This window comes from Numenius arquata, chromosome 9, assembly GCF_964106895.1.
Source record: "Numenius arquata chromosome 9, bNumArq3.hap1.1, whole genome shotgun sequence".
NCBI lineage: Eukaryota > Metazoa > Chordata > Aves > Charadriiformes > Scolopacidae > Numenius > Numenius arquata.
The window spans coordinates 36,842,487-36,867,763 of record NC_133584.1 but is presented as its reverse complement, the minus strand read 5'-3'; the positions used below and the strand labels follow the sequence as shown (position 1 = coordinate 36,867,763).

Here is a 25,277-nt window from a genome sequence, read left to right as displayed (position 1 = left end):
TAAGTATGATTTCTCATCACTAATTTTGGACTTCCAGCACTAGGGAGCCTGCCTAGGGGTTGGACTGGGACAGGACACCTACACTCTTCCCCCTGACACTGTGATACCCGCCTCCCCTTCCCTTTTATGTTTATTCCAAATCGCATTACATCTGGTATTCCACCTGGTTTCTAGCCAAACGCCGCATTACAGAGGAAAAGGGCATGGCAGTCTTCTCCAGAGGAGGGCTGCAGGCACTGCAAGGGCTGCGGCAAGCAGCAGCCACGAGCGCAAGGCTCGGCAGGCATAGGGACGCCAAGCCTCAAAAGGGACAGGAGCACCAACGGGTTTGCCTTGCCCTTCCCAGGGGCAGCGCCTCCCACCCCACCGTCACCAAGGGCTGTCCCAACCAAGCTCATCAGCACATTATTTATAACCTTGGAAACATAGCAAACAGAGGTGTTGCTTGGTGCTTAGTGAGAAAAAAAAAAACACAACAGAAGAGTATGCATACTGCAAACTACCTTATGGAAAATAGGTGGGGAATACGTTTTCAAGAGTTCTAATTATCAAGAATTATCAGTTGACACACAAGCAGCTGCTTATAGCACCTGCCAGCCTTGTGTTCATTCTCCCTTTGATGAAAACAAAACTACCCAATTTGACCACTGATTACAAGAATGGGGAACAGTAAAATGGTATTCAGTAAAAAGAAATTTAATGTATTCTTAAACAAGTTCATACAAGGACTGAAGGGTATGTATGTATTTCTTTTATTCGTATTAAGTACGAAAGAGATGGTACAAAATAGACCATATCAAACTTCACACCTTGTAAAAACATGCAGTATTATATACACTTTACTACTTCATTACCCTTTGTGACAAGAAATCATACTTAGCTGCTGTCAAGAACATTCTATTTATTCAGCTTTTGCAATTTCTCAATCAAAGGAAATGCTTTGAAGGGGGTTATTTCTGCCCGTGCTGTGAAACAAAAAGAATTTGGAAAATTTCCTTTAATCCCCTAGAAACTTAACACTAGCTTCTTCCTACCTTGCTTCCAAGATGGCAGCGGTAAGAGGCAGATTTTATCAAGTCAAATACATGGCTACTACTTAAACCATCAGCCCCTAGCATGAGCTTACTATGATAGAAACATTTAAAACAAACAGATATTGGAAGAATTAAAGCGCTCCCAAGATACAGCAGACGGATTTAAACGGAGGATAATGTAAAATAGTAGTAACTCAGGCAAATGAATGAAAACAGTAAGAAGTGGGCAAGCATTAATGGCAGAAAACAGAACCAAAAATGTCTCCCACCACGCAGTAACAGAAGACAGCTACCCACATGGATTTGGCAGGTTCACGGCACAAGCAGATGACTTCTTAGCAGATAGCTAAAAATATTTGAGAAATTCTATGCAGGAGTTCATGCTGTTTGTAAATAAAATTACACAGGCGAAAGCTACTTATTTTTAAAGATATTCCAATGACTTCTTGTCACTCCTTGCTTTTGCTGTTCTATGAATGGGGAAGAGGGAAAAAACCTAAAATGAATAACTAAAAAAATACCACACATTCCTACAAGACAGCTCAGTTTCCATTCCCACAGTGTCCTTTGGTCATGCCTTAAAGAATACCACAGTGAAAGATGGTCTTTCACACTTGAAGTGCTGGACTTCCAGGAGAAGGTGGTTGATCAAACAGGTTTTGACCAGTTCAAGAAACCCTTTCATCAAGGCATCCAATTACATTTGAATATTAACAGAAAATAAACGTAATGCAAACAAACAAACCTGGATTTTAAGACTACATCACCAGGGATAAGATTAAATTTGTTGTTTTATTCCCTCTTTTGCCACACCAGCTGAATTATGCTAGAGAAATTAGACAGAAGGCAGGTCTTAAAGGGAAGCGTTTAGGGAAGACAACATTCAGTAATATCTTGAAAGCAAATACACTTTACCTGAAGACAACAGTTTCCCATTCCAAAACCCATAGCATCCATGTAAATATAGTCTGGCTTTGCTGCTTTTGCCGCTTCTCCATCATCATTAGGAAACTTTTCAATAAATGGTGATGGCGTGTTCTTATCCTTAAAGACTGTGTGGAAAATGCAGGCACTCAGTAACCCAGAGCATTAGATTGATCAACTACTTTAAAAAAAGAAAAATAGACTGAATTTACTTACTTGGTACATTTATCACAACCTTTTCTCCTCTTCGGTGACGAATGTTTCTGGTCAGCGTACTGTAGCAAAAAAAAAAGTTTGCTGAAGTATCTGATAGTTTCTCTTTATGCAAATGTTTTCGAAATTAGTTTCTCAGTAATTCTCAGGGTTTCAGAATGTCAACTTTCTATTTATTTTGAACATTTTACTTCAGGATACTTCTTTTTCTAGTTGAAGGTAGACCATAACAGATACAACACCAAGTTTTTCTTCAGTAGTCAGTCTTATTTTGATGGGCTTCAGGTTTTTTACTTCAGGCTACTGACCTGAAGAATACAGCGGTGAGTGAAAAGGCATGCTTAGTTTTTAAACAGAATGATTTTCATCCTCTTAAGTCTCACCTTACAATGAAAATCCCTCTTAGACCATACAAGTAGTCTGACACCACACTCAACTTCGTAGTATCTAGGGCAAGTTCCTGAGTACACTGCAATGTTGCTGTGACATACCCGAGTGAGGGATGGATTAACTGTGATGGAAGGGCTCAGCCATGGGATTTTAAACTGGAAACAATTCTGCAGTAGTATAATCAACACCTTTTGCCCCATAAAGGCATGAACTACTATATTAAGTTACTTGAACTGAACAGCTTATCTTCTTAAGTCACTTTGACAGAAAATAGGTATCATCACAACCATCTCTGTCCATGTCCTTGTGATATATGCAGGAACTAGCCATGTAGCTCTCTACTTTAGCAATGTAAAGAAGTTGAAGGTACTACTATGATATTTAGGCAGAGAAAAGCATTCAGCTTCTCATTCACACTCCCAGAATACTCTTACCTAAATCTAGGATGCTTATTGATGGCTTCATCTGGAAAAAAGAGGGATTTTGACGCTCCTCCTTCTACTGGCGTTGGCTTATATTCTGGCAGCGTAAACCCAGGGCACCCTAACCTATGTAACACAACAAGAACCAAGCTGTAATGAAAACAGACCATGATTTTAAAACAGTCAGATAATCGGAGAGAAGGATTCTAGTAGACAAAGGAATAAAAAGAGATTTTTCTTAAAAAACTTGCATCTACCATAAAGTATTTCTGAAGTGCTTTTCAAGACTGCTACCTGTGCATGTGGAATTGCCAGAAAGAGGTCTTAAATCAGTTGCCGTTAAAATGTCAGTGCTTGCCAACAACCAGCTTCCATGGTGTCTTTTTTTTTTTTTTTCAAACCACTACTTTATCATGGGACAGTAAACATGGAACTTTTCAGTGGCAGAAGCAAGAAACTTTACAGTATTATACAGAGTACACACTCATTTTAGTGTGTTAACATCTGTCATTAATACCGACATGCAGCTGCATTCTGTGCCTTACAGTTTCTCTAGAGGGTAGAGGTAAACACTGATTGCTGAATTAATTTATCCAGCTCTGCTCCCAGCAATCTACCACTGTTAAAAAGACATACCTAACCAACTCGGTAAGAACTGGAAGCAGTTTCAAGTGATACACACATCCCAAGTCTCACAGCAGTTTGCTATTTTGGAACTTTGAAAGACGCCATAAATGAGAGAAATTAAATAAGCAAAGAAAAAATTACACTATTAGGTATAAAATGCTGACAAGATATCAAGTAAATCAGAATACAACCCTCTCCTTTGGAACCACCATTTTAAGTTTAATGCTCATCTGAAACAAGAATAAGTAGGTTTTCAGTAAAATTGAGAAAAAAGAGCATTTGAGAAGTTGGAGGTAAAGTTGCAGAAGAGTAATTTCTCCATGCTGCACAGTGCAAAGACTGAAGATTGTGCTATCTCAAGAGGTTCTAGGATTTGGATGTACAAAAAGGGTTAGCTGACACAATTACAAGCAAACTACTTAAAATACTAGGAAACACTCACATTTCTGGAAATAGTATTTATCACTATTGTTTTCTTCTTCTTGGTTTAAGCATAGAAGTTGTCCTACAACACCTAAGCCCAACTTCATCCCTTACATAAATGCAACATTATAAACTGCATCACTCAGTCCTCAAGAAACAAAACTGCTTTCTCGCCCTGTAGCAAGGGCTCACAAATTCAGGAACTAGGGATACTCATTTAGCTTTAAACTAGTATTTTCTAATATTTAAGCATTTTCAGGGTTGTTAATTTTTAATAGACTTATTTTAATTTGAATAAGCCTTCTTTACCATTCTTCTATCAGCACTCTGACAAGCTTTTTTGTCTTTTCAGATGCACGGATTTTTTTATTATACACACATGTATATGCACAGACATACGTACATGCTATTGTACAGAGAATGTAGTAAAAAACCCAAAGCCACAAAATCTCAGAATTACACATTAGCAAGGCTCCAGTCAAACCAACAAGGACTTGAACGGCAAGACAGCAAAAGGCAGAAATAAACTAAATAGTTTCATCCTTCCGAGATTGCTCTCCCTAAGCTATGTTTGGGATGATCCGTAAGTAATAAAGAAACTGTATTTTATTATTTACTGGCTTTCACTGAAGTCCAATGTATTGCTCCTTCAGTGATGTAAAAAGTATTTATCTGTATCTATAAAGCAATGAACTACTCCTCTCCTAAAATGTTTGTATACGAAATTAATTGACATAATCTATTTGTAAGGTTGCAGGGCAAAAGAACATTGGCTCTGTAACACACTGAGAACTACTTAACCATTGGACTTCAAATAAGTGCTTATTACTTTAAAGATACCTAGTATAGCACCCATAAAGAGGATGGAAATTTAGGGCCATTGCATTCTGTACTATATAAGAAACCAGCCAGTAAGGCTAGATGCTTCCTTTCTACTGCACAGGAATTTTTGTGCTATTTTAAGCATAACTATCTTCACTCGACTGACCAAGCTAGTTAGAATGAACATAATAAACCCCTGCTGAGAATTATGTTTGAAAGGAAGGTCAAAAAGTACAGTTTCTCCTAGGTAATGAAGTACATCCTGAATTTCATTCTTCCAGAATCTCTTTACAACAATAAAAAGGAGAAAATCCACTCTTTGTAAGGGTGTTATGAACCCAGGAGAGGTGCGCTCCTTTCTACATTCAGTAAGTACAGTATTACAGAAGTTTCAAGTCTTCATTTTGTAAGGACAATCACATTCCTGTTCTACTGTGTGGTACAAGCCACCAAAACAAGTTTGCATGTGCTTGAGTGGAAAAAGTAGTGTTAAAAAATAGATCAGGTTAGCCATGTTTTACAAAACTGCTATTTATAAAGATCAAAACCTGCAAAACAGGTAAAGAGAAACCTCTTATATATGATTTGCCCTATCAATTCAAAATGGTAGACTACATAAAATACTTTGTTATGAATATACAGGTATTCTCTCCTAATACAAAAATCACAGTTTAGACGTAACCTATAAAAGATGCCTATTTGTTTGTCTCACTGCGATAAAAATTTTAGAAAACGACCAGAACGTTAAGTCAAAGTACTCCAATTTAATCATATTTTGCTTGGTTTCATTGTACAGCTTAGCTATATGTAATAAGGAGAAAAAAAAAGTGTAAGGAGAATAGGAAACGCAGCATTACATTTCAACAACCATCTCACCTTGGAAATGATGTCACAGTGCAAACAGCCTCATTTTCTTTGAGCACAGAAGCAGCCTCTTGACGTCTTTTCCTCATGTTGTCTTGCACAGTGTTGAATTCAGACATGGTTCCCCCATATGGCTGCCCAGGTGTCCCTTCAATCATATAGCTTCCGTATTCTGGTCGCCAGAGTGTTGGGTGGCTATAATAAAATAATATCCTTGTTTAAAAATTTCTACAGCTTCAAAAAAAACCACCCCAGATTATTTGTGAGAATTTCAGAAATGAATGCAACCTGCAAGAAAAATCTCCTAAAGCTGATTATCTGATAGAGTAACACAGCGAATGTTCCAACATACTTCACTGCTTGGAGGCAGTGAAAAGGACTTACAGTACAGTTTGACAGTAGGAAGTGTTGCTGTACAGTGCAATAAGTAGGATTTGCGTATGTCAAACTGCAATTGCCTTTAGTATCTGTCTCAAGCCTTGTTTCTTTGGGTTTTAACTGGAAAATATAGAACATTGAACTTTTTCCACAGTACAAGGCAAGGCAAAAGTTATGCTCAATTTCTTCTTTCTACTGCCTGTGAATACGCGGTCCTGTTTCACAAATTTATCAGGTTAAGAAACTAAATTGAGTGCATCTAGTCACCCCTGAAATGTAATACCTTCCCATCCCCTTGTGAAGCCGTACCATCTCTACGGAGCACATTACCAGAGGCTGAGACACATCTCCCCTACTGCTCTTCTGGCAGTAGCAGTTCTGAGTCTAAAAGCAAAGGGATTCCTTCTTGCAGGCTTTCAATAGTCCCTTTACCAAGGAACACAGACAGGGAAGCCTTACTGGAAGATGAGGTTAAGGTACCTAGAAAGAAGCAGACAGGCCCAGGGCACAAAAGCCATTCACTGCAACAGCAGAGTTTCTCCACCTTCTTGTGTGCTGTGACCCGCTTTTGTCTCTCTTCAGCCAAAGAACTTCACTGTCTCTACTCTCATTCCTCCGCTGTCATCAATTAAAAGGCAATTCGCACTTCTCTGGCTAGTTGAAGCAGAGATACGATCCAGTTATTCCTGAAAACTCCATGGGAGAGGGTAAGGTGTTCTGCCATCCTTACACTTACCTTCCTAATTCTACCAAAAATGAGAGAGTGCTCCTACAGACAACAGGCTTCCCTACACAGCCCTCACTCGCTCCTCTCCTCAGAACACAGTGCACACACAAAACCAGAGCAAGACACCGCAACTTCGATAGGCTGTGACATCCTCCTCTTTTTTAAGTCATAACACAAAGTGCACAGACTGCCTGCAACTGTGCTCAAAATATTTTACTTCCTGCACCCCAACTTTATCTGAAAATATCAGTATCCGCGGCTTACAGTTTTACCAACAGCATACTTGAAAGTTAAGCTTTACTTACAAAATTCTGTACGGTATCGTAACAGGAGAAAAAAGAAACAGGAAACAGCTACTCACTTGGGGTTTACCTTCTCCCCCTTGTCTTGCAGTGTTTGAAGAACTTCTTCACCGCAGAGCACAAGGCGCACTTTCTTATTCTCATGGTCAAATTTTACTAACATATATTCCACCTTGTAAATAATAAAAACAAAACAAACAATTAAATGGTAAGATTTTGTTCACATACAAACACATTGGCCCATAATTTTAAGCACCAAGTAGAAAAATAAAAGGGATGGCGGACTGAACTTTCTCTCTACAGAAGCTTAAAAACCATCACTAACTGTGAACGCAGTAAATAATACCACAGAAGATGGCTGGATGCTTATTTTATCTTGATTAAAGAATTGAAATTCCTTGAAATCAGCTTTGAAAAGTTTTTCCCTCCATTTCTAATCGTAGGTATTTCACAAATATTTCCGAGTTTGTATTTGCCTCCGCATTATTTTTCAGACAAAAAAAATTAAATTCCTATGCAAGCTACTAACCACAAACATCCTTCTGTCATCCCATGAGTTACAGTCTCTGCTGATGACAACAAAAACAAACCAAAAAAAAAAAGAAAAGAGTCATTCTACAAACAAGACATCCATTTGCTTGTTGGGAGCTATTTAAGACTAGCACCACAGAGCCTCATTTCACAGCAGGGAAAGCCCACAGCTGTTACAGACAGCATCACTCCTGCCATTTAACACACTCCAGCTCTTGGCACAGCATGGGGGTTTCCACTCCTTGATTCAGCTTTGCTGCCACCTTTCCTTCCCCTCCTGCCCAGCAGCATACCTTGCCCCAGGACCTCTGCCTCCTCACCCAGTCCCTGCCCCAGGCTGCAGTCCACAGCTGCTCCCACCAGTGGAGAACTCAATCCAACAAGCTGCCAATGACAGCGGTGCCAACACCATGTTCCCAGCACTGGAGAATATTGTTTCCCTAACAGAGATTATCTGAAAGCAGCCTAATCTGGAACACCCTCATGCTAAACTTTCTAATCTCCATGCGTACTTGCTATCAAAGCTCCAGTGAAGACTTCTAGAGCATTACCCAGCATAGCAACCAAACAGCCACCTGGACCTTACAGCCCTTCAGTCCTTACTGATACACCTTATTTCCTGACACCTATTTGGCAGGGGGATGCTTTGCACTGTTGTGGGAAGCGTGAAAGACAAAATAGCCCCCAGGTGTGATATACTGCTTACCACATAAAAGCAGAAGTCGTACATGGAGATGCATCACAGGGGTACTGGCTTTGAAAACCGCTGGCTGGACCAGTGGTGAGACGCAGCCCCTTTTGTTGGAGGCTCTCAAACCGCTGCCTCCAGACTTGCACAGCTCATCTAATACAAACATCAATCTGTAGTTAAAAATTCAGGTTGGAGTTCCGCAAGCTAGAACTTGTCAAGAGGTTTTCCACTGTCCTCCTCAGTTTTGTTTTCTGGCTGTGCCTAAAAGTGCATCCGCTGGTACTTACCAAACACCACTGCTCCAGACCCAGGAGTTCAGATTCATGCAAGATGCTGATGTTAAAGCTGCAGCATCCCAACTCATGGCAACTTCTATTTTGCACAGAAGTCTGGTGCATATAGGAAATCAGCTTGCCAAAAACACAGGCAACTTGCGTAGTGTTTTCCAGCACATGGTAAGTGGATTTGTGGGCTTCATGTTCTTTGGTTGCTTCAGTGTTCATGGAAGAGTTACTGCCAGCTACTGTGACAGAAAATACAACCTCTGCTTGGACTTGTGATTAAATCACAAGCAGCATTACCCAAGAGCGTTTGTAGTTCTACAGAATCTGATTAGACACAAACACTGGAGGGACTAGTTCAGCAATTACATATATTCTCTGTATTTTTAAGATTAAATGCTAATCCCCCAAAGAAAAATAATGATTTCTAGTTGCTGTGCAAGACAGTATCTCTTTGTGTGGTGTATTTTGTGGTTTGTGTTTTTATTACGCCACAATAATCTACTTGACATAACTACAGACTATAGTCAACCAGAACACGCTCCAGCACTGATTTACTTCTTACCTAGTACCAGTCTCTGCAGCGGCCCCTTTTTATTGCCAATAATCATGGACTTCTCTCATACCTCCCAGTTTCCTACTGTGCTCAACATCATTCCCTCCTGCTTTGGAAAAGCATCATCCTCACCCGGACCCAGCCCGAACTAGAGGTACAAGAGCGCACAGTTCTCCCAAGTCATGAAGATGGACACATGAAGGGGCATCAAGCCCACCACACGCCTGGCCTCCCACCACACCACCTGTGGGGCTGGTAGCAGAAGACAGAGCAAAGGAACCGCAGCTGCCTTCGAGAGACCCCAAAGCTGAACATTTGCCCACCATTACACAAATACGTCACTGTGATTAGCCTGCTGTCTTAAAAATCCCCCTCCAAATCTAACTGCAATGAGACGGTGGTGTGAACACTGCACTTCTCTACGAACTGTATTATAAGTTTCACAAAAGAAAATAAGCCAAAAGCATAAAGAAACATTAAGCCAAGACAGCAAAACCAAAGAAATCAAAATGTTTCATAATCCAAGTGCAGTAGTGAATATATTGAATTTATGCATCTAGCTTTAGAAACAATTACTGCTCTTGCCTCCGGAAACATTGACTACATCTTCAAAGCTGTGTTAACACACAGAAGGTCTGCCATTAATTTTAATGAGAAAAGAAAAAAAAACTTCAGAGGGCTGCCAACAATTCCAAGTAACCCACACAGTATCTTGCCAACAGAGGGACTGACTGAATGGGCATCCTTAAAGAATTTAATTTAAGCTCATCAAAAGATTTAGCCTACAGCTAGAAAGAAAGAAACAAATTCCGAGTTCACACGCTTTTACATTTAACTTCAGCTTGTCGTTCACAGACTTCTCACATGTCTTCTATTCACAATAAAGTTCAGAGAATTGCAGCCAAGCTGAAAGCATCAGCACGCCTGACAGAGATTCAAGAGTCTGAAAGCCAAATATGCAGGGTTTCACCCAACATTCATAATTCATCATTTTGCCCAGCTCGAGTTCACTGTTCTTCCTGATTTTACCTAGTCTCCTTAGCAAGCAGCAAAATACACGCCAGGTCAAATTACTGATGCAGATGGCTGACAAGCAGCATTGCTAGGAAAGTGCATCCTGCCATGGTAAGAGAGGTGGCCACTTGGGACCTGTGTGCCCACCTGGTGCTCTCACCCTGCAGCAAACCCTACGCATCTCTATCCTCCGTCCAGCACGTGCTGCAAGGCTGACGGGGACGAAAGGCAGCCTCTCAGCTCCTCCCTGCAGACAGACACACTCAGCCCGGCTTCGGTGGGCAGACCTCTCCGACCAGCCCAGGTCTGCGTGGCTTGCAGAAGTGCTGTGGCACCTTACCAGAAGAAAGAACAACAGTTGGGCCAGCAAGATTGTAAAGCAAAAGCTGTAAGTCCAGACACACGCACACAGTAAGCCTAAGAAAATTGTTCAAGTTCAATGCATTAAAAAAGCAAATAAATTCTCAGTTAAAGCAAATAATCCGAGTATAACAGATCTACCCATGAGCCAACACAAAGAAAAACTATTCTTTACAGGCTTCCTCCCTCCCGACTACAGATTTGCAACGTACTGCACCTACAAAGTATTTCCACATCAGCCCCGCTCCACCACTGTGTCTTTAGGGACAGGTATGCACAATCAGCTTGCCAGCAGGACAGAACCCCGGAACAGCATTACTTCACTTGTCATGATTATTTCTCACAGTTGGCTACCAAGGAAATTCCAGGCTTTTGAAAATTCTTTGACATCACCTCTGCAAATGCAACCACAAGCGAGGCCTTGAAGCCCCTCAACTGAGGAGGAGCCAAACCACTCTCCATGCATTCAGCCAAACCAGTTGGGCTGAATATGCCTGGTGGCAAAGTGGAAGATGACTGTTCTCTGGAAATGGGTAACCATGTCTGAAATTGTGTCTGAATGCCTGAGTTATTTGACCATAATTACACATATTGTTTCTGCATAAAGCACACTATTTAAAAATGAAGAAGTATCAGTCAAGCAACTCTTTAGTAGCAATTCTAAGGAACAAGGACAAAGTCGACACACGTCCCACGTACGATCACTGTCCAAATACTTGCCTTGGCAGTAGTCTGCCTTCCAATACCAAAATCCTCCCCCACACACTCAAATCAACATCACCATGCTAAGTACCTATCTAATAGTCGAGAGTAAAGCCTCTGCTCCAGAGCTGATGTTAAAGTCCTTTTAATATTCAAAGTATTAGCAAGAGGTCTTTCTGCATATGAACGCACAGGTAAGCACACCGTCTGGACTCTGGTAAGCTCAGAAGTAAGGTGCTGAGAAGATTATAGAATAGAGGAAAACAAGTTTAAGAATGATCTGAGGAGAAGCTTTTTTGAGAGGAAAGCAACGTAAATCTGTACACTCCCTAGCTATGAAAAACAGATCCTTGCGTTCACCTTTTACCACACTCCTGATCATCCATCTCAGCTGTGGGTGCCCCATCACTGGAAGCCATTGGAAGTGTTTGAGGTCAGGTTGACAGGATGGGGCTTTGAGCCCACAGCAGGGGGGTTGGACTAGATCTTCAAAGGTTCCTTTGAATCCAAACCGTTCTGTGATTTAGAAAAAAAAAAACTGATCACAGGTGACACATGGACCACCGCTTTTCCTCAAGGACAGATGTTTCCTTCACCTTCCACTGGACAACTACTGCCACATGTACTCCTCATACATACCTTCCCCTCAGGCCTTGAGCTTTAAGAATAATTGGAATTTTTTCCTAGACACCCAACGAGGTCATGGGTTTTGTTTAGTATTACCAAAAACCACCACAACACTTAATATAAATATTTTCATGCAATTTGCCTCATATATTTGTGTATACAATAGAAAATAAAGTCAAGGTAAACTTTCTTCTCAAGAGCATCAAAGAAACAAACCCCATTTCACTAGTTCCATTATGCACCATTATGCCAACAAAACCAAAAATATTTCTCCTTACATTTATTGGTCGGTTAATGCATCATCAAAATACCATGTATCATTAAAATGACAGTCTAGAGAAGAGCAAAGTTTTAATAATCTTACTGTTCATTAAAGAGTCTCTGCCACAAGTTTTCAGCGTTAAGATGGAAAAAGCAGATTTTTTTCTGTAGGTACACATACTTCTGATATAGAGTGTAATACTCTGGAATTTTTTTTTTTAATACAGTTATTTTCTCACCCCTGCCGTGATGAAACACAGAGCCACAGTAATAATTAGCTGCTAATGTACCTTTAATGAAAGGTTTGCTGGCCCACAAAGGCAAGTCTAAGCCCTGAGGGAGTGAAATTTGGACGAAAACAGGTCTGGAAGTGCCCCAGAAGCTGGTTACTCCATTTCTAGCCAGCAAGCCCCCAAATCGCACACTGGCACAAGGCAGAGCACTCCCATGCCCACGAGGTTACTAGGGGTATTCTCTGTCGTAGCAGATTTTTCAAATTATTGCTATAAACAGCAAAACCAAGATTCAAATTTATTTCCCAAAATGGTTAATTTTGATCAAGCAGATTGGAAGTGGCCGATCCAATGAACAAAGCACTGTCTCCAGCTCTATACGAAACCGACTCGCAGAAACCATACCCTAAAAACAAAACATAACTGATGTTTTATATTACATTGACAATAAGCAAAAAATTAAGAACTTTTACACCACATTAAAGAGACCATAGATAAAAAAAAACTGAAGAGGATTGAGGGGCCTGTTCCCCCTCTCAGTTGCCGACATCAGGACTGCAGATTTTCTTCTTCTGCACATGATATGAAGTGATTAGAGGATGTCCTGTGCTGCACACACCACAAATCAGGAAGTCGGGTTACTGAAAACTAAAATCTAGAGGTTATAACGATTTGCATGGTTCTAAAGAACACGACATGGCACACTAGCAAACAATGTGTCTCTTCTTTGACCACTGTACTACATAACACCTGAAGTAATACCATGAAAAGAAGACTAGGATAACGTCAATTTTAGATTTCTGTAGCAAAGACAACTTTAAGACACTCACTTAGGAATTTTTAGATTTTAAGCAGAAAATAACAAGTGTTTTTGGCACAACTATATTTTGTATTCCCCACAGGCTATGTGTTTTTATAGACTAGTAAAAGACCATTTATTCAACGGTAAAACAAGATGCTGCAAGCTTCTAAGTTGCCTCTTGCATCAGAAAGCAAGAAGAAAAATACAAGCAACATCAACAAAATCTTTCCTGTACTCATCCTTCCTACTCACCCTTTCTCACACTGTTAAGTAAAATAACATGTCTGCACAGCAAGGCAAAGAGGAAATCCTGTGGCAAAAGAGGAATTACGTTGAAGCAATAGACAACAATCCCATGACAAGACCATAGCAATTCACTTGACATCCACAGGAGGAAGTTCACTGCGAATAGAGTATTTCTCTATCAGAAATATACAAACGGCAGATAATTAAAGCTTCTCTTATTAAGATCTGGGCTAACGGGCTGCCCAGGGAAGTGGTTGAGGCAACATCCCTAGAGGTATTTAAAAGACGGGTAGACATAGTGCTTAGAGACATGGTTTAGTGACGGTTTTATCAGAGTTAGGTTGATGGTTGGACTAGATGACCTTAAAAGGTCCCTTCCAACCTAGACAATTCTATGATCCGAGATTGGGAAGGAGGAAATCAATGCATACCCTGGGGGGTGGTCACTATGACAAACTGCAGCTTGTTTAGGAAAAAAAAAAAAAACAAACAACAAACCATACAACAAAACCCCCTCTCCGAACCAGCTACCATGAATTGCAAAATTAGCTTTTCAAGAAGCTTCTCACTATAAACTACAGTGTGTCCTGCACCGTCACATGGACAACAGCTCACAGGTAGGTCAGTGGTGCTGCACTACAACCTCACGTACCTTATCATCTGGCCCCAGAAAACCTGAGAAGGAGGAAGCCGAAGCAAAATAATCAGTGATCACGGAGGTTAACACATCATGCATGTTTTGAGAGCTAGAGGTTTAGACGTAATTCAGTTTAGGCTTTCCCTGACACGAGGATTAAAGCCGGGCAGAAAAAATAGTTTCACAACTGTCAGCCAAAGCATCCATGTAAAGGAATAAACACGGCGACTCTTCAAGGGCACCTATCTTGTTCAAGTCAAGATTTAAGGAGTCATATTTGCATCTATTAGTGTTCTCATTTTAGAGGCTGCATATATACACTCAAGGCTGCCAAGCAGCACGAGCTGATGCATTAACACCGTACCTTCAGACCCTGCCCCAGAAACGTCACTACGATACACAGCAGGTACGGCTACAAAACACATCAAGGAAGCACTACATCTATCTGCAAACAAATAATGCCACTGTCCCTTTATTTAGCCAAATAAAGCTCAGAGAGAAAGGACGAACGAGCAGACACGTGACAAATAACCAAATCATTCACGAGTGCTGCTTTCCCCCATGCGGCAAGCACATCGATTAAGACAGCTCCCATTCAGACGCATCCACACATGGCGCGTTTGGCAGGGGGCCATCATGAGGAATTTCTGCATGAAAGACATTCAAAAACGCATTCTGTTCGGAGAGTTTTGCTGGGGGAGGGGGTGACTAGAAGCGATTGTCTTAAAATGACAAGAGCTCAAATGTAAAAAACAATTTTGTAAGACTGAAAGCTATGTTAGCTTTATTATAAACATGAGATTCCCAAGAAAAGCTTTAAAAATAAAAAAAGCCATTTCTGTACCCCAGTATCTTGCAGCAGCTTGTGCAAAGTGAGAATGTGAGATCATCATAATACTGATGATGAGCCTGTATAATGACGTGGCTGATTTTTTTGTAAAGATCCATTATTGACAGCCAGGAAAATACAACAACTATTATTTGCGATTCTGTTTTATTTATAACACATACAGTAAAAAGTTAGTTAGAAAGTTTCAGATGAACATTAAAGAAACCCCACAAGTCACTCGACAATTATCTAAGTGGTATGGATAGAGGGATGTACATCTTGCAGCACGTGGAGTTTAAAGAAACCCTAATAAACTGTCTATTCTTGTCAACCACGTTAAGTGTCTATCTTTGTTTCAGAGCTATTGTGTAGCATCTTGTTCCCCAGGACATCTAGGCTTAGTAAAGTAAGTAAGTATCTTAAAAAGACATCTGGTGCTTTGCTGTTCCATGAGGTTAATCAAATTTCTTGTAAAATGAGAAAAGAACGCCACCTTTCTTGTACACCAGGATACTCTCTGAGCCTACTGCTGCTTTTCTCAGTCACATAGTTCTTTCTTTTCTCTATTTAAACATTTCTGCGCATGCTGGTTTTGGCTGGGACAGAGTTCAATTTTCTTCATAGTAGCTAGTACAGGGCTATGCTTTGAATTTGTGCTGCAAACAGTGTTGATAACACAGGGATGCTTTAGCTATTGCTCAGCAGCACTTACAGAGAGTCAAGCCCTTTTCTGCTTCTCCCACCACCCCACCAGTCAATAGGCTGGGGATGCACAAGAGGTTGGGAGGGGACACAGCCAGGACAGCTGACCCCAACTGACCAAAGGGATATTCCATACCATATGACATCGTGCTCAGGCTATAAAGAAGGAGGAAGGGGGATACGTTTAAAGTCACAGTGTTCGTCTTCTCCAGTAACTTGTGTGATGGAGCCCAGCTCTCCTGGAGATGGCCGAACACCTGCCTGCCAATGGGAAGTAGCAAATAAATTCTTTCTGCTTTGCTTACGCATGTGGCTTTTGCTTTATCTAATGAACTGTCCTTAGCTTTCTTACTTTTACACTTCCGATTCTGTTCCCCATCCCACAGGGGTAGGGTGAGCAAGCGGCCACATGGTGCTTAGTAGCCAGCCAGTGTTAAAGCACAACAGTGTCTCTCCCCAACCCTCACTGCTGTCTTCTCTAAAAGAGATGACCAAAACTTCATTTGTGTATTTTAGAGATAGTAGCTACACTTATTTTATGCAGCTGGTCAGCTAGATTCACCATTGTTAAAAAAATGCCCTAGTGTTTGTTCCTGGTTTTAAATGGGTGACGACAAACAGGAGCCTCAAACTGCTTCTGAACCCAAATCCATTTCCTTAAGATGCAGCAATTATTTTACCAGTCTGAAATTTTGCAGATTGTAACGCAACATCACTGATTATATCATTTACGCATTGCTGCTGCCCTGAAAAAACCCCCAAAACGTACAGGCTGTAAACTGCGCCAATAAATTCATGCAACAGCTACGTCCCTGGGAAGAATCATTCAAAAGGAAAAGGAACTCTTTTCACAGCTCAGCCTTTCATTAGAAAAAGAAGAAAGATTTAAGTAGAGTCATGCCCCTTCTAATCAGAGGCAACATCTTTGGCACGTTCTGGTAAGAAACCTCTGGTCTCTCTTTTTGGAGCATCTGAGAAGGGCTGCTTCACTTCTCGCATGAGGAAGTTCTGAACAGCAAATGTTCATTTTAGTTCTCATTTAACTTATTCACAAGGTATAATTAAAAAAGTTAATGGATAAGGAGGGGAATTCAATTAAAAATACAAAAGACAGACCAAAAGAAGGTTAAAAAAAGACTGAGAAAGAGAACATGTAGGGGAAAAAAAAACCAACCCAAAACCAGAATTAAGTCAGGAAGACTTCAACTTGCAAGCAGTGTGGTGGTACATTTTTCTGGCTGCCTCATACAATTCATTATCAAACCTGGTTTAAAGGCCTCCAAATTGAATCACTTCAAGTCTCCACCAAAAATACAACTTTCTAAAAGCTAAAGATGCTTATTGTGTGCTACATCCCAACACTGACAGGAGCAAGACTCATAAGCAACAAAGGGTCATTATGTCCAATTTCACTAAACAAGGCTAGGCAAGTCAGATTGCCATTTCGCTCACATATACTCTTAAATAAAACGGTCATGTTTTGCCCATGCTTGCTTTCTACACCCCTCCTTCTGAGTGGATCTCCTTCCAGCATGCCATTGTCGATATTGTCATATGCTGAAGCAGCTCCTCCTTACTCTTCGTTGTGGCTTTGTTCCCACCAATTTTTCTTTTCCAACTCTTCTTGCTTCTACTGTTTCTTCCCAGTCCAGACAGGTGTTGGGCATGCAGAACAACCAACCTGTCCCATCCGGCAGCAAAACAGACCACAGAAAAACTTAATCAAGTATTACAGATATGTATAAATACATATGTATATGCAAGTTATGCACGAACTGCCGTGATTTGTGGACTCGTACACACGCTCAGCACAAAGCAGCGGCAGTGAGCCGCTTAGCCAAGGGCCAGCCATTCCACTGGTCTGATCCCAGTATCTGCATTAAGCTGCAAAGTGAAATTTAAGCAACATGGGTCAGCTAGGAGAATGCAATCAGCAGATGAGAGGCACCGAACAGCACACGAGATTGGTAACGCGCTGGCACAGAAGACAGCTTTCTGGGACAAGAGCCGAGAAGCAGCAGAATAGACTTCGCCTTGTTCTCAAAACTCCTTTAAACTCTTTTGGTACCACTAACTAATTGTCTCACATAGCACCTACTAACTCTACTGAATTTTTAGAACACAGTACTGAAAAGTTGCAGGTTTTTGCATTGGTCGCACAGGAAAAAAAAAAAAAAAAAACCACCAAAACTTAATGACCACTACTCTGCAAATCCAAAGATAAGCATACATTGTTGGACAGGAGAGGAAGATGAAAACACAAGGAGACCATGAGACCGTAGCAGTCAGTGTGACAGGGCCTCCTCAGCAGATCTAATTGTTGCCCAACTTTTGTGGGGATTAAGACAAGAATAATAAGGAGGGGTTTGATGAGGGATAATGAGATAGTTCAGTGTCTCGTATTTTCCACAGTCAAGAGAAGCCAAGCATGAACAGGGAGGCCAACTGTCAGTTTTAAATGAGGCAGAAGGACAACTAAGAGGCAAAGGACCTTTACCTACAAATGCAGGTTCAAAGAGACCTATAGAAAAAAAATTTTTTTAAGCAACTCTTTCTCTGTTACACTCACATTTGTAGGCTTTATTTTTTTTTTTTACCACTTCAAAGACTTCATGGTTGTGGAAAACAAAGTAAAAAAGAACTGCCCTCAGAAGACACAACAGCTGTTTGATAAACCCCTTGATTCTATTAATCCAGTAAGCAAGAAGATAGCTGACTTCTCAAGAGGCAGCAAAACCAGTGTTTTGACCTTTCCAGCTCTTTACTCAAGGGAAGATGGGAGCACTAGAGAATGCTACTTTGCAATGCAAGTTGTGATGCTGCCTCGCTTCCTTCGAAACAAATGCCACCACAAACGCTCTGTTAACACTTAGCCTCAACACTTTTGTCTGGCACGCAAGAAACAGAAAGCATACGACGATTCCCAACAGTTTCATTCCCCGAGATGACAGGGAATAGAGTCCCTATGAGGTTACAAGCACCCCAAAGGACCACCACAGCTTTTACAAGGAGTCTTAAAACACACACTGCGAAGTGGAGTCCTGTTTGAAACAGATCCAAAGCAAAGGCTGGTTCTCACAAGCCAACACAGGATTTCTTTTTCACAATGGCATCAGCTAGATGGGGACAATCTTTAAAGTATTCACACGTCTGCCCTGAAAGACAAACTCAGTTTATGTTAAGAAAGTTGGGTTTTTTCTCATAAGCATTCCTTAAAAATGAAGTAAAAAACGACATCTTTTGTAAAACAGTCTCAGAAACAGCTCTCAAACACAAAGGTAATTTTGTTTATGCTGATTTAATCTTTTTCATTACGTGAGGGCTGTCATCTTCATTCTTGATTTCAATCTTCAAGAGGTTTTAACGACAATAAAACACCCTCAGGCTATGACTTTACACATGAAGGTCAAAGTGCACAAAAGGCTTTTTATGAAAATTGTCCAGCTAGTCATCTGATTCATCTAAGCTGCATGTAAATGTGGCACCACCTTCTAATAACTAGATATTTGAGAGGAAAAATGAAAAGCAAGCTTTATTACTTTCCCCACTAGTCCACCTACAGCACAGCTGCAATAAGTTAAGGAGACAGGTGTGGTTTTGTGTTTGCACAAGAGCAGCAGACTGGCAACAAGCATCTGGTACATTAACACACTCCTAAATGCTGTCTTATGTAAAAAAAAAAAAATAAATTGCACAATACAGTGGAACAAAGATAAATTGCCACACCTGAGTTTATTACCATTTGCTGAAAATCAGAGGTAGATGATGAACTGGCTTACCTAACCTCTGAATGTTCACAGGAATTTGAAATGTGGCTCTTAACTCTGTATCAGAAAAACGGCAATAATCACACTGCTCCTGAAATCCTGCCTCTCAACACACTGAGCATGACTTCAGAAAATTGAGAATCTCCTTAAACATAACGCACAACCATTTACCAAGCATAAATACTTCCTTCAGTATGGTCCCCATGCCAAAGGAAGAAAGATGCTCCTGGGGTGCAGTCTGACCCTACAGCTAAGCTTACCAAGCGACTAGCCACAGGTCTAGTGGTTACAGGGGATAGTTCTGCTTGCCCCTTTCCTCCACACGTTCCAGCTGCTTTCCTCATATTGAGCAGAACTTGTTGGATCTCTCAGTGAAACAGTGGAAACTCTGCTGAGAAAGCAATCCACCCTAGAAAACTGAATGGGAGAAGTTTTCTGCTGGTTTAACTTCTTGAACTCGCATAGCCAGTAACAACGCAAGGAAGGCAAAAGAAACACAAGCCTGGAGCAAGGGGAGGGAAACTGAAGCAGCTCACTAATGGATCAACCTTACCTATCTTGTGAAATCTCACCCTGAGAAAGCAAGGACAACTAAAATCTAACACCCATTGAAAAATGAGTACCCCTCTTTAAAGATTGATGAGAAAACCCTCAAGCTAAGTCTTGGAGCAATAAGGAAACTCTCCTCCTTCTATATTCCTGAACGTAAGACTGTTCGTGAGGCTCTTCTGTCAGCATAACTTCAGTCATGCAAGAGATGCAGGAACACAGAGACGTCAGACGGGTAAATATAAGTAGATTTAAAATTTCCCAAGTCCATATCACTCTGGCTGCAAAACCCTGCAGTGTAGACTAGACATGTTGTCCCTTCAACAGAGAAGTTTTAGCAGCCAAGCCCCCACTCGCTCCTCTTGAAAGTGGTTCCTGTGCTCCGATGCTTGCCTTGCTCAGTTATGTGAGGTATGACAGCAATTCCTTAAAAAGAAAAGAGACTTTAAGAGACTCTCAAGGTGCACAAGGGGAACAGCATTTTCCTCTGGCAAAGAGCATCTGTGAACAGATACTGGTACCACTCAAAGTTTTCTCACAACAGCCTTTGCCATTCAGAAAGGAAACGGAGCACACGAGTTGGAGACGCAATGGCCAAGCCCCGACATCACTCGCTTCCTACTCTGTTCCCCCAACTTTCCTGCAGTCACCACAGACACCTCCAAGTGACAAATGCTGGACCACACCAACACCACGATCAAGGTGGGCTTCTAGCCCAGCACACACAAAGCTGCTGCCTGTCCAGAGAGAGCTGGGACTCTCAGGAAATCCTATTCATCAATACAGCGGGGAGACTGTTCCTCACAGAGTGCTGTCAGGCTGGGACACAATTCAGCACGGGCAACACGTGTTAAGACCCGCAGATAAAGTTACAGTCCTCGGGCACAAAGCACCTGTAAAAAAGTTCAAGTCACAACCCAAGCGATCACTCCCATCTGTGTCCGAAAGGCAAACTGACTCGACCCAGACACCTGGATGACTCTAGGGTAAAGCAAGGCTGGGCGAGTTCCTTTCCACAGGGGCAAGCCAGGACCACGAATGGACCCGGTGTGCGGCGAGAGGGCTGCCGTTCGCTGAGTCCATCTCAGTCCCTGTTTCCCTCCCAAAAAGAGGTTCTGAGGCTGAGCTGGCACCACCCTGGAGCGCAGACACACACACGCGCTTTAATCAGACCTCACTCCAGAGAGAATAAACAAACTCACGGGAATGACCAAGCGCTGCCAGGCACCGTTGCTCCGGGGAATACACCTCAGGCGGATCTACCGACGCCTCACACAGGCACCGAAAGTTGTTTTAGCATTTTAAAATCACAAGGTTAACAGTGGTGCAACCGCGCTGCGCAACCCGAGGCGGCGAGCGGAAAAACGGCCCCGCCGGGGCAGCCTGAACTTTCCCCTCTCGCCGAGCAACGGGCGGCCGGACCCGCTGCCGGGCAGGGCCCGGGCCGCACCGGAGCCCACCGCCGGCTGGCGAAGGCCGCGGCAAGGCCGTGTGCCGGCCCGGGGCGCGCTGAGAGGGACGGAGGCAGGGACGGGGGGGAGGGGGGAAGTCTCACCTCATCGCCCCACTTGAGGACGTCCTTGTGGCGGTCGCGCAGGGCGCGGTAGATGTGGAGGAACTGGATGATGCCGTGCCTCCGCACGTGCTCCGCGTGCCGCCGCGTCTCCTCCCAGCTCAGCGGCGAGCCCTGCGACAGCAGCCCCATGCCGGGCAGCCGGCGGCGGGAAGGAGAGGGAAAGAGAGGAGAACGAGGAGGTGCCCGGAGCCTGCGCGGCGCGGGATGCGCTCTGTGCCGCGGCGGCGGCGGCGGCGGGAGCCGAGGCCGGCGCCACACGTGACGGCGACGGCGCGTCAGGCCGTGACTCAGCACTTTCCGCCCGGCAGGCTCCGCCCCCTGGGCGCGAGGCGCCTCAGCCCGCCCTCAGCGAGCCCCGCCCGGGGTCCCAGGGGGCGGGGCCTGGGGCCGCCACCTCATGGCGGCTTCACCTCAGCGGCCCGGGGGGGGAGGGTCTTGTGTGACAAAGGTGTGATTAAATGTCCCCAAATAATTAAATATCCCCACGTGGAGGGTGGGCTGAAAGCTGCTATGTGTTTATGATAGGGCAGAGCAGGCATCGCCAAAAAAAATTCAGTGCCTGTCGGTGTTTTGGGTGGGTGGAGGGATGCCTCATCTCCCGGGGACGTGTCTCCTCAGAGGAACCATCCTGAGGTGCCAAGGAAAGGCCTGGCTAATGGAGATGCTAAAAAATGAGATAGTTACTGGGAAATTGTCTGGAGGGGATCGGAACAGCATTCACAGAGTCATAGAATAGTTTGGGTTGGAAGGAACCTTTAACGGTCATCTAGTCGACCACCCCTGCAATGAGCAGGGACATCTTCATCTACATCAGGTTCCTCAGAGCCCCGTCCAACCTGACCTTGAATGTTTCCAGGGATGGGGCACCTACCACCTCTCTGGGCAATCCCTTCCAGTGTTTCACCACCTTCATCATAAGAAATTTCTTCCTTACATCTAGTCTAAATCTACCCTCTTTCAGTTTAAAACCATTACCCCTTATCCTGTCGCAACAGGCCCTGCTAAAGTGTTTGTCCCCAGCTTTCTGGTAAGCCCCCTTTATATATTGAAAGACCACAATTAGGTCTTCCCGGAGGGTCAGGAACCTCATGAGGTTCACTCAGGCCCACTTCTCCATCCTGTCCAGGTCCCTCTGGATGGCATCCCGTCCCTCTGGCGTGTCAACGGCACCACTCAGCTTGGCGTCGTCTCAGGAAAGGGGAAGCAGGGACATGTCATGGTTTTATAGTTGATACAAAATGGAAGGGAGGCCTATCAGTGCTACTTAAAGTGTTTTCTAAATGAAGAGGCAAAAAATAAGGGACTGAACGTTGCATGGAGAGAATGGTTCTCACTTCTGAGAAGCTGAAAATCATTATGCCTGGGCCCTTGTTTTTGTTACATTCACCGGGCTCTTTCTTCATGGGTCCTGGGAACAAGCATGGCTGGTATGCAGTAGGATTGCATAGCTAAGGGTCTGAGAATTAGCAGAAGATCTAAATTGCGGTATAGCCCACTAATGGATGAACTGTTTTATTAGATATTTCATTAACTGAATGACTATACTGACAAGAACTGCCTAATTGTCTTTCTTCCAGGATATGAGATGCCTCAAGGATAGCACAAGCTTCCAACACATTACAATAATAAATCTAAAATGCATTAGTGGAAAATATCAAATATTAAAATAAAACCACTCAAAAGTAAAATGTTTTATATCTTGGTTCCTTTTTTAATGACCTAAGTTTGTATACAAAGAGCAGCATTGACAGAACAAGAACAAGAAATGACCATTATAATTAAAATACAAGCATTTCATTTCAAATGCACTCTTTTTAGGGACTTACGACTTTTTTAAAACTCATGGTTCTGGCTAAAATTTTACCGGCTGGTCTCTAACTCAAAGCAACGCTGCTGTTGGTACTGTTGTAGATCATAGAATCATAGAATGGTTTGGGTTGGGAGGGACCTTAAAGATCATGGAGTTCCAACCCCCCTGCCATGGGCAGGGACACCTCCCACCAGAGCAGGTTGCTCAAAGCCCCATCTAGCCTGGCTTTAAACATTTCCAGGGATGGGGCATCCACAGCTTCTCTGGGCTTGATCTGGAGAAGGCTTGTTGGGTTAGTTTGAGAGAGAAAAAAACAATCTTCTATTTCTAGTTAAAAAGATCCCACAGCCTTTTTCATTTCTGAAAAATCAGGAAGTCAAAAAAATCTCATGCTTGGCAACAGGAGTCTGACGAGGCATCTCCATCACCTGAAAGCTGTGTTGTACTTTATTTCAGGTCTGAGAGGACAAAGAGACTTCATGCAACGGCCTGCATATTTGAGGACAGTGGCACCAAAAGATCAAGATTCAACACTGATGCCACCACACTGCCACCCCAGACTCAGGTTTTCCACAGCTTTGAGTTCGAGCTGGAGCACCTGAGGAGCCCCAGCAGTGACAAATGTGGCCAAGTAGCACCTAATGGCTTTTCTGCCAGCTGTGTTGACCCCTTTCCTTTTCTTGGGCAGACCAGCCTTGTTTCGCAGCAAACGCTATTGTATCAGAGCAAACTTAACGTTGTCGTCTTACGAATCCGGGCAAGCCTGTCTGGGTTATTTAGGATCCGTGCTCCCAGTTCGCTTGGCTGATAGCGAGAGCACTGTGTTGTTGAGAGAAGCGTTTGAAAGGGTTGAGTATTTGGTATGATCCCAGCTGCTTTGAGTGTGCTGCTGAGTATAATTGATTTTAAACATTTCCAGCAACGTACACAAAATTTCCAAACCAAGATCAGCTTTATTATAACGCAGACTGCTATTACGCAGCTGGTACTCTTCCGCTGGCCACTAATGCTGCTCTTCGACCTGAAATTCAAGAGTGCATTTTCACTGTCTGTCTTTCTCCACGTTTAAACTCAGCTCATTTTTGTGTTATTTCAGTGCCATTATCTGCTCTATGTCCAGTCCCGCGTGCTTGGTCTTATCAAGTATAGAGCTAGTACCTTATTTATAACAGAAATCCTAGATAATTTCCTTCTGCACCAGTAAAACTGATAAAAATGTAAACTCTGTTTTCTCACAGTGTAATCTTTAGCGTAACAATGTGACAAGTCAGCTCAGTTTATGAGGTGTTTACTGTCTTCACATGAAGCCTTTTTCCTGTCAGTTCTGATGTATGTGTTCTGGCAGCGCGGGGCTATCTATAGACTTTTCCCTTTGCAGGGGCCCGTGGCACGGAGGAGTGTAAGCCAGTCGAAGGCTGAGAGCATCACATGCAGAAGCGTTCATTTGTGCATCACATGAAATATGACTTCAACCACCATTGTATAATATCTGCCTACATGTGTAATGTTGTATAATTATTTCCAGCACATGTAAGATCGTGTATAATTACTTCCAGTGCACTTAATATGAAAAAAAGCTTCTCCAAACATCCAAGCGGTACTTTGGATGATGTTATTAGCTTAGCTCCGTACCAATATCCCCAGCCCCACGATTGACTAGTTTCTCTGGACAGTTCAAAGGAAAATTTTCTGGATTCAACTTGGATTAAAAAAAAAAAAAAAAGGTTTGCTAAAAAAACATTTTGTGGAGAAGAAATATCTCCTCCTGAATAACATCCTTTGCCTAAACTTACCAACATGGAGCTTTAGTAAGCGTCGGCTCAGCCCAAATTCCCCTTAAACCCTCCCTTTGCTCCAACAAGATCTGTTGAACAACTAGGCCACTTTATTTTTTCCTTATCTCTTGAGTAGCTGCTTTTCAGTCCCAGAGAGGGACTATTCCCCATTCTTGAAGCATTGTCCACTGATCACAGAGCA

General features: G+C 42.6%; 1 protein-coding gene across 2 annotated transcripts in view; it reads right to left on the bottom strand.

Moving 5' to 3' along the window:
* Positions 1–21,619, bottom strand: part of GCLC (glutamate-cysteine ligase catalytic subunit) — a 35,496-nt gene extending 13,877 nt beyond the window's left edge. The window contains exons 1-6 of one of the 2 annotated variants that reach the window (XM_074153204.1): positions 21,470–21,619; positions 7,186–7,298; positions 5,732–5,914; positions 2,996–3,109; positions 2,175–2,233; positions 1,950–2,086 (exon numbers count right to left, since the gene is read on the bottom strand). In XM_074153204.1, the coding sequence (XP_074009305.1) occupies positions 1,950–2,086; positions 2,175–2,233; positions 2,996–3,109; positions 5,732–5,914; positions 7,186–7,298; positions 21,470–21,619 (756 nt within the window). The remainder of the gene's footprint in view (positions 1–1,949; positions 2,087–2,174; positions 2,234–2,995; positions 3,110–5,731; positions 5,915–7,185; positions 7,299–21,469) is intronic. The other variant, XM_074153205.1, reaches the window with a different exon arrangement.
* Positions 21,620–25,277: the final 3,658 nt, after the last annotated feature.